General features: G+C 35.1%; 1 protein-coding gene across 1 annotated transcript in view; it reads right to left on the bottom strand.

Moving 5' to 3' along the window:
- Positions 1 to 4749: 4749 nt before the first annotated feature.
- The window catches only part of IFT74 (intraflagellar transport 74), a 22472-nt gene continuing 16566 nt past the window's right edge, over positions 4750 to 10655 (bottom strand). Inside the window, exons 9-13 of the mRNA XM_009698534.1 lie at positions 10611 to 10655; positions 9528 to 9671; positions 8817 to 8857; positions 7963 to 8042; positions 4750 to 4826 (exon numbers count right to left, since the gene is read on the bottom strand). The exon at positions 10611 to 10655 is cut by the window's right edge and continues 22 nt beyond it. Coding sequence (XP_009696836.1) covers positions 4750 to 4826; positions 7963 to 8042; positions 8817 to 8857; positions 9528 to 9671; positions 10611 to 10655 — 387 coding nt within the window. The remainder of the gene's footprint in view (positions 4827 to 7962; positions 8043 to 8816; positions 8858 to 9527; positions 9672 to 10610) is intronic.

Here is a 10655-nt window from a genome sequence, read left to right as displayed (position 1 = left end):
CAACCAATTCTCTCAGGACTCTGGGATGCATCTCATCAGGTCCCACAGGTGTAGCACAAGATCTTGTTGGTTCCAGTCAAAACTTTGTATTAAATTGATAAGTTGCACAATTTCAGACAGGTTACTTTAAGATTAATAGCTTATTTAAGAGACAGCTGGTAGAGTCCTTGAACTTGTCAATATATGGGTTGGAATGAAACAGAGGACAATTTTTCCAGAGACACGTATTTGACTGTTTAATGACATGACGTCACCATCTTCCTGGATACTGTTTAGGTGAGTGTTGTCACCCAATGGGAAAGCAGTTTTATCACCATCTTTTCTGGCACCTTTCTGAAAGCTTGTCCTAGCAGCTGTTGGTCTTCATTTTTCTGAAAGCTATTAAATCAGGCTACTAAATAAAGGAAACACGTGACTTCACTATCTCTAATGGCCTGGACTAAATGCCAGATACTGCTAAGGACCTGAGATCAATATGCACCTGGTATCATCTCTTTCTTTCTGTGTAATGTCCCTTTGCTACATCTCTAATATATGTTCATTCTAGTAAGTGCCCAACTGAATCTGACAAGACAGTTGTAATGGTGGTATACACTCTGTATTTGTGTCCCAGGCACAGTACATTGTATTTCTGGTGACAGATATACTGAAAAAAAAGGTGCTGGACACATCACATGAAAGTCAGAGGTCCACCAAGATGCCACCCAGAGCTGTTAGTTATGATTATCCCTCTTCTGCTCATTCTCCTGAAACATGGCTTATATACACAGGAACACTCAGGAAACCTAAGAGTTTGCAAACTTTCTAGCCGGATGAAAAAGGGGAGAGGTGCTTCTTTGAGCAAGAAGGATTAGGTAATAGTAAATTCAAGACAGATTATTTGGGAAGGGAGAAAGAAGACAGAAGGAACTATTTAATGAAAATACTGACAAATCCTGAAGGGATGAGGACTCGCTAGAGAATTGTGAATTCCAGAGCATCCAGGATTTTAAAAAAATACCTAATTCTAAAATTCTTTACAATAAAACATTTATGGATAAGAAAACTATTGTAATAAGACATCATCTGCAATGTTGTCCATGAAAGAGTTAATAGAGATGCTTCACAGAGTACAGCTTCTAAAACTTTTAGAGTGGAAAATGTGCATTATTGGAGCCAGGGAACAATACTAAGATACTACAAAGACTATCTCTGAGGCAGAGATTTCAGGATGAAAGACACTTGGAATTCTCAGAGGTCAACGTACAGCATTAGATAACATATTTGTAATGTGCACAGCCAATTGCTAAAAATAATAACTAGTTCTGATGCAGATTCTGCTGGCTCAAAAAGTTGAAATAAAAATTGGTCCACCTGACTCTGACTAGTAACTGTTAGAGAACTGGTGAGAATGTAAGAAGGTTTACCTTTTGCCAACACTGCTGTGAACTAGTAACCAGAAACATAGTTAAAACCAAAGCTTAAACAACCTGCAATTGATAAAGGCTAGTCAAGGGCCATGCGCTGAATAAGACCATTGCCAGGTCTGTTTTTCTCCAGTACCAAGGCTGCAAAGAAAGCCATCCTTAAAAAAGGAAGTTTTATTTTCTCTGTGATGTTCTTTTCCTTCCAATTGAACTTGTCCTGTTTTATCGTAAAGACAGCACAATTATACTTTAATGACAGGAGCAACAATGACAGCTCCAAAAAGAGCTCTTTGCCCTTTCTCAAAGGGCACTTACTGGATATTTAATACCATCTGTTGTTCTTACCATCCGTGAAATACAGACAGGAATCTTCTACACTAAGAAAATATCTGAGCACAACAGAACTAAGGGAAAGGCAGTAAGGAAAGTAATAGTATTGAAATTCTTGCTTCATGTTTTGTGTTTAGAACATTTGAGCTGTTCTTTCCTTTTTTGTTTTAAAAATTAAGTGGGTAATTTTTACAAAGAGAATCAATCAGATAACCTAACACAGAGCTTGCAATCATGTTTAACTGTTTAGTGCTCTAGTGGTGAGTAAAGGCTTCATTAACATCTGTCTCTTGTGGGGGTCTGAGCCACTTCTTTTCAACATAACAGATGATGCCATGGACTTTGATGCATCTTAGCAAGAGGTCTTAAATAAGCTGATTGCAGTACCTTGATAAACCTATTTATTTGCTTCTAAGGAAGGATACTGAATCTTCCAAAGCCTATGTGCAGGGAAGGCAGAGGAGTGAAATAAAAGTACCTCCATGAAAGAAAAGCATTCTTACACATTCAAAAATATGAAACAAGAACAAAACTACAGTACTTTGCATCTACAAACACGTAATTTTATATACCTGAGCCTGAAACAGTGGAATTCGGACCTGAGAATCATACCTATACGATATCACTAGGGTTTTGCTCCTTTGGCATTCTGAACCTTTTCAGATTTTTTTTTCTAAACCTCCTTCGAATTTGTTTAGAAACACTAAGCAAGGTCCATACTTATATGTCATCTCATTGTGCTTCTGCAAGTAACTCTTCTTTCTATCACACTTGTCTGATTTACCTCGTTTCACTTGAATGCTATGTGTTTCAGAGATTCATAAAAAATTGAATGGAAGAGACTGCAAGAGGTCATCTAATTAATTCACTTGCTCCAGGACAAAAACAACTGTACGTAAGTAATTCAGATGTTTGTCTATACTCTTCCTACACACAGCTCATGATAGATATTCTACAATCCTCCTGAACAACCTATTCCAATGCTTGGTGAGTTTGAATGTTAGGAACTTCTTTCTAATATCCAACCCAAAATCTTTCTGTACCTATTGGTATATTACTCCTTTTCTATCCTGCAGGTATATGCAGAGATAGATTATTCACTTACTATTTGAAACAGTCTTTTTACACATTTAATGACTGTCATAAAATAAAAGACTTGTTCTTTAATATTTCCTTTCAGCATTCCTCATCAGTCTTTCTTCAGGATTGCCAACCTCTTTCTTTATGAGCAGAACTAGAGACAATACTCCAACTGAAGCCTTCCTCAATGCACAGGGAACAAGATTACTTCATGTATCTGACAAATTACGCTCCTATGTATAGGAACTGTGGTATTTACTGCTGTGGTATTTTCTCTTCCATGTTAGTGTGATACTGCTGAGCCATGTTCACTTTGCCTTTCACTACAGCTCTGAGGCATACCACAGAGCTGTACCTAATGAATCGCTCTCTATTCTGTATTTTTGCTATTGATTACCCTGCCCAAGTACACAAATTTACACTCAATACTTTTCGAACTTTTTGTACTTAGTTTCTAATCTGCCATAAGTATTTTAAATTCTAACCCTGTCCTCTAACGTGATTTCAGCTTTTACAAAGTAGCTTTTTCTGTGAAACTATGTATATACTCTCTCTTCTTTCATCCCAGTAATAAAAATATGGACTAGCTTGAACATCCAACACACTGCAAAAGTCTATTCAATACATCCTTCCATCCTGGCAGTGACTCCTTCATAATTAATAATTTTTTAATCAAATGCAGAGTATAGGTTAATAATGGACAATATTTCACTAGCTTGCTTCTAAGAACATGAGACAGCAGTAGAAGACATACTGAAGTCAAAGTACACATCATCTGCTGCTCCTCCCTTATTCTGCAATCTTTTGCTGTCATAGAAGGAAATCAGTTGTTTCTTCTTGACAGATCAATACTAGTGTTATATTCCTGTTTCTCTAACGGTTACAAATAATGGCTTGCTTATTTTTTTCCACAGTCTTTCTGGAAATTGATACTGAGCTGACTTGTCTATACTTCTCTGGCTCCTCTTCTTCAAGACAGGTACCATATTTCCTGTTTTCTCATCTTTAAGGCTCCTGCACATTCCCCCAAATCTTCCAGTTAACCTCAAACAGCTCTGGAACTGCACCACTATCCTCTGATGAAGGGCAGAAGCAGAATCAAAACCCAAAAAGACAGAAGAACTGGGAGACCCCACTTTCACAGTCTGTATTCATACTGAAAATCAAGATCAAGCCAGCTTTTGCCCTTTTGCTTCTCAGAAAGTCAGGTAATTTGAAAATGTAGAAACTTTCTAAGTACATTCTTAGCCATCTTTCCTTATTGTCAGCGGAGATCTTTCAGTATCATGCTAGCCATAAGTTATATGGAACATTTTTAAAGAACACTGTTACAAAAAGATATTACATACCTTGGCCTTCACAGCATATTTATTGATCATTTTTCCCCTTTTGCTGAGTAACAGACCAACATTGTTTGTAAGCTGCCTCCTACAGTATACTAGCAATATGATATATTTTAAACACAGTTCTGTTTCCATCCTCTGTTAGTTGCTGCTGAGATCTCTACAACATCAGAACCTTTTAATACGGAAGAAAGTTTTAGTAGCATGCATCTTGAATAAACAGATATGAGAAGATTTAATTTTAAAGAATTACATGATGTCTATGCTTGTCCATTTTGAAGTTCTGTTTTTAATCAAACCTGAATAGCTAGTTTTAGATATCTGTTATTTAAATCAATTTTAAAATTAATTTCAGCCTTGCTTTCATAAAATACAGCTGTGCTCCTAAGAACTTCAATGTTTGGTGAAAAGCCTTGAAAGATGCTCCAAATATTTGTGACTGCCCTGTAAGCCCTAAGATATAAATTATCTTGTCCTGAGGTAGATCACAGAAACTTTATCCAAAGATCAGGATATCAGTTCTTTTCAGCTCTAAATTAACTGAGTGTCAACAATACAGAAAACCTGTATTTTAGTGGAATTAGGCCTAACTAAAGTATATTAGACAACTTACTGTCCATGCTTTCTTCCCTCTTCTTCAGCTCCTTGTATTTCCAGTTTTCTTCTCCTGCAAGAGATATGTCATTGATTTAATTTTACATTGTCTCAGTCCTGAATTCCTTCAGGCAGGCAAAATGTCAGTTTTAAAAATAAAAATTCTACATGCCTAAAAACTACAGGACTCATCCCATGTCACTTAATATAGTTACTTCATCCTACTATGTCATACACACTTTTATATTTAAAAAAGATAATTAGCTTAACAAATGAGCCTCAATGCAATTTTTAGAACCTTTTAGAGTTCAGAATTTTTGATAAAAAAGAGTGAGATAAATACTTGGTTTGAAAAAAATAAGCTCATAGGATTTTTCTGAAGTCAGGTGAATTTCAGTAATAGAGAACAAACGCTTTTGTGTATTTGGGCACCATGGTTAGTTAAAACTTTCTGCAGCTCTGTTTAACATATGGGCTATTTCAATGGCACTTTCATGTATTAGAATGGACTTTCATGAGGATATGCAGCTGGTAAGCAACAGTGTGACAATCTCAAGGAAATAAAGAGGAAAACTGTACAAGCAATGGTATAGGAAAATAAAATGCACAGAAAGCTTTCTACAATTAAGTTTAAAAGAACATCTCCACACACATTCTTTATAAGGGAATTAGGAGTAATGACTAAGACACAATACATAATTTACTCCATCTTTAAATCCAGCTACTGACTATAAATGGCTTTTAATTAAAATGTACTAGTAAAGTGGAAGACTTGATATATTTGTCACAAGTTTCAAGAAGATGAGACACTTCAGGTCCTAAGAATAATTTTAAGTTTCATACATCTACATTTTTAACTGTTTGTGTCTTGGTCATTGATTAATTTTCAGCATCATCTTGTAACTTTAAAGAATGCAAAGAAAAAGAATGAAGTAGATATAGATATAATTGAGCAAGCAAATTTTTCCACATCTTTTTACTTGTACACCCCCATGCTTTCCTTTTATCTAGTATACACAAACAATAAGAACACCCGTGGGCCCCTAAGGGTCCGTGATTCAGCTTCAGCTTCCTTGCAGCTGTGGCTTTGTTCCTTGCTGGACTCTCTCTTTCATTTTGCGAGGCAAATCTCCAATACTTAATAACTCAGTCTGTTCTACTCTTAAAAAGCTAGTTATAGTGAGCCATGAAACACAGACTACATGATCTGCCAAGTGTTTAAAGAAAAAAAATGTGAAATAAAGACCGGAACCTTTAAAATTTCTTTACAAATAACTCTTCTTTAAAATATGGCATTATTACATCAATATCTTAGCCTGTCATGCAATTTATGAAGTGTTAAGTCTATTCCAATATGAGTTAATGTTGATTTTGACTAATCAGTTAAAGGTAACTGCTAACATAAGAGCAGATAATAAGTGGGTGATTTTTTTACTTATTTAGATTTTCTTCAGTGAAAACTAAAAATAGTTATTTCTATTTATGGTTGGTTTATTTTGTTTTTCCTACTCAAAAATGTTCCTAGCCCCAAAACATTTATCCTAAAACATTTAAAAAATCTTTAGTTGTAGAGGTTTTTTTACTGGCTGTTTTACCTTACATTTAACTAAAAAACTTTAGGAGCTGAAGGTTTGGGAATGCTTTGTAATAAGCAGTTTAAATACTGAGCCAGAAGTAAGTTGACCAGGGATGGAGGGAGGACAGGAATCTCAAGGACACACCAAGAGGCTGATTTAGAGCAGAAGTATGAATGGGACTCTGGGATTCTCTCCCCATTCACTGCAAAAGAGGGAGCTGGAAGTTTAGATTTCTGTGTCTTAAAGCTACTGCTTATGAATATCTTTTTTATTGCCTCTATGTTATACCAACAGGTACAATTCCCTCTATATTACATCACAAGGTAACTTTATTCTGAATATCTTGACTGTTCCTGATATGTTGACAGAGAGCATGTGCTTTCTCCTACATCTGCTTTAAACCCTCTTCTTCAACAGAAGTCTTTTTCTAAAACAGTGAAAGACATACAGTCCAGCAATGAATGATTTTGTGTGTAAATCTAACTATAAAATGCAAAAAGCAACTCACTTCTTACCTTCTGCATTTCTCCAAAGATACAAAAACAGAGTTGCAAGCCAAACAAAAAAGAAAAATTAAAACAGAATAGTAAAGTTGGCAATGATATTATCTGGAAACAAGAAAGCTAATAAAACAGTCTTAATAAATTATTTGCACAAAAATAATGAAATATCTCGAGAAATATGAAATAATTTGTAATGCAAAAGATGAGAAATAGATGTATCAAACATTTTTTTAAGGTCAGTTTTAGAAATATTTGTTCATCCTGAAGAAATTTACCACTAAAAGAAAACGTATAAAGTAAAAAGGACACAAACACATTAATTCATCAGTCCTATAGAATTTCAATAACTTGTTACAAAGTTTTCCAGAATGTATGCACATATTTATGTAACTCCTATCTAAACAAGATTCCTTATAATTAGAAGAAGGTCTTCCGTGGGATGAATTTCCATTTTAAGGACAATCTTCAACAGCTCTTGAGGGCCTATGCTCAAACCAAGTTGCTTCCTCCAGAACCGTAACTTCTAGTGTTAAGAGAAATTCCAACCTAACCGAGCCTAATGTACTACATCAGGTGTTTGCTGGAGGTAAGTTGCTACGCTAATGCCATTTCTAGGCAGCTCCCAAACTCTTCTTGCAAAGATCAACCCAAGAAGTTTCAAAGACACATAAAAATAGTACTGAATTCTGTCTGGTTTACATATTATTATTAACCATTCTCAGTTCCACATTCACTGACAGTATATTAGATCATGTAAAAGGTAAAATAAACAGCAGTTTTTCTAAAGCTGAGTTGGTTCTGCAATGCTGACAGTAAGAGAAACTTCTATTCCTCAAGTAGTCCTAAAAATAAAATTGGGACAGAAAACCACAGTTATACTATTATCTCATATGGTAGTTTTACTACTTAATATGAACTTGATGAACATACCATTAAAGGTGGGTATTCCCCATTTCTCACATCTGAAAAGAGAAGCCTGCACCTCTAGACAGAAAATCTTTTTCTAATGGTAAATAACGGACATTTGCATAAGCCTAAAAGTTTCAAGCAACTAATGTTCATAACAATAATTGTTATAATATGAACAGATGCAGCTCTGCATAGTCTGCCACAACTCTAGTCATATTACCTTGATGATTCTCCAGATCCATATCAAGTCGCTGAATGACCTTTTTAAAATGGTTTGTTTTTTCTTTTACTTCTGTCAGCCTGACAAATAGACAATGAAATCCAAGGTTAAAAATGTGTTATAAAATACTTATTTTTTTAGACAATAATGGAGAGAAAAATCAAGAATAAAACCACCAACCCTAAGCTTACCAAAACCAAAAGAATATCATGAGGATTGTTGTTTATTATAAAAGGTATACGAAAAGGTATAGTCACTTTAGTCTCTGTATCTATTAAATATAAGTACTGCTGCGCTTTTTTTATTAAAAACATCTGTTGTTGAATTATCAGTAGTTCCTAACTTACTCAACTGGGTCCTCTGCTGGTTGCTATACAGCTTTGCAGAAGTACAACGTAAACGGTAAAAGGTCCAGTACCCAAGAATGAAGAAGCAATGCCTTGTTACTCTTTAGAATTGAACTTTCTGTAAGTAATTTTAGGTTTAAGAACAAACAAACTCTTCAAAATGTGACTGCAGCATATTGTAGGCTCGACTTCATAGATGTCCAGATGAGTAGCTCTTATGGGTGAATGTCTTCTTCAGCCTTAAACAAGTTTATGACAGTGCTATTACCAATTTATATTCTCAAGGCATGTCCATAAGGGTATGCAGATCTAAATGTCCTATCACTACAAAAATTATTTAGATAAAACAGAAGGATATATTCTGTTATGTGTGGAAGGTTAACGCTAGCAGAGGCTTGAAAATGTGGTGATGTTCTAAAAGTCCATATAAATACGTGATGGAATACAACTATCTGTCTTTAAGGTCTAAATACAATTTCTAGTAAACAGTATAATGGGATTACTCACTGTCTTTCCATGCTTGCTATTTCTTGACTATCATCCTTAACCTATAAAAAAGTGTAAAAACTTTAACATATGAAATAAAATCTACAAATGAAAAAAGGAAAGTAAAAAAAGATTTCTTAATTCAGTATACAGGGAATAGAAACTCAGCATCTGAAATCACAAACTTGCCATCACATTGTCTAACAACGGCTTTTTGTTCAAGAGAAGAAGTGATATGATTTAAGTGTTATGTCCTCCAAATGTTCTCCTGCTTTCTCAACACACGTTTAAAAATCAGACACACACATTTAAAAATCAGTGTCATTCAGTTCAATCATCCACATAGTATACATGGATAGTTACATAACACAGCATAGACCCCTGTAAACTAACTAAATTGTTCCTCAATTAGTATATCTGCTCTGTACCCCACAAGGATACTGTCTGGAGTTACGTTATAGAACTGTTCAATAGGATGAGCTTTCCCATACCAGCATGACTGATGAATTGGAACAAACCAACCAGCTGAAAAGCTGACTGTGCCCATTTTGTTTTGGCTGAACCTGAAACATCCCATGCAGCCAATTCATTAACTGTTCTTAATTTCACATTATTTGTGCTGCTTAAAGAGCAAATAAAGGCAAGATTCAAACCCAAGTGTTTCCAAATATTATCATCCCTTAAAATACTGACTCAGAGAATCTTTTGCATGATAACATTTTATGTTCTTGCCTGCTTTAGTAATCTTTCTCTTTCCTCCTGTGGAGATTCTATGTTCTTATCGTCAGCAATCATTCGATCTCGATGTTCCTCAAGCTCATGGAGCTTTTCATACAGCTGCACAGCCTCCTGTTTCACCTGGGAGTGTGCTATTTCCTGTTGGCAAAAGCAAACATCTACTAGCTGTTTTCAGATGGCAAGACAGCATTGCAGAAACTATCCTTTAGTTAAGCAACACTTACCCATACACTGAAAGTGAAGCTTATTTGTTACAAACAATAGAGAGTATAAACAATAAACTTTATAAACTATATTTTCAATATTTCATTTTCTGGAATGGACTATCCCAGTCAGTTACTTCTTGCTTTAAGAGTTCATCCTCGGGCCAATTTTCTGAGTAGATTTAATATTTCATCATTTCTAGGGGATCACAAACCATATACAGTATTCAAAAGGACTGGAAAAATGTTTAGTAGTATTTGAAAATTATAGTTTCTGAATATATACATGCTTGTATGTTTCAGATCAGATCATCTGATCCGTGAAAGACCTGATACGAGAAAATTCTCCTCAATCTAGCAATGTGACAGTGTATTAGAAGTGTGTCTTTATGTATGTACATGGGATAAAAAATATTTTAGCAGGTACCACTTTGTGCTTCAAATGCCAGTTGCTTTTGAAATGGAATGTGGAACAAGAAAATCATTCTCACATCCTGAAAGTTGAAAACACATCGAAAAATTAAGTCTCACAGATCCTTAGGAAGGATGTGAATGATAATTTCACATTAATCTTCAGAGAGTAATTCCAAATCAATCAAATGTCATACAAAATATTTGAAACCACATGAGTAACTAAAGTTAGGAAAGCTCACTATTGCTGTACTTGGCATCCAGCAAAACTAATTTTTACCCTAAACTGCTTAGAAATTATTGGTGGAAGACAGAGAGGCAGCTTTGTCTTCCCATTCCAGGGCATGATCCTACAGTATCTGAAAATTTAAGGAGAAAGATTATAGGTATTTTTCTACTGTATTATTTTTTACACTAGAGTTCAGTGAAGATTAATACAGAGACCACTTGTTGTCATACATACAGCTCTTAGAGCCTCCTCCTTTACATTTAGTGCATCCAATTCCTG

The sequence above is a fragment of the Cariama cristata genome, unplaced genomic scaffold (genome assembly GCF_000690535.1).
Source record: "Cariama cristata isolate BGI_N322 unplaced genomic scaffold, ASM69053v1 scaffold6254, whole genome shotgun sequence".
Classification (NCBI taxonomy): domain Eukaryota; kingdom Metazoa; phylum Chordata; class Aves; order Cariamiformes; family Cariamidae; genus Cariama; species Cariama cristata.
This window is presented reverse-complemented; position numbering and strand designations above follow the sequence as displayed.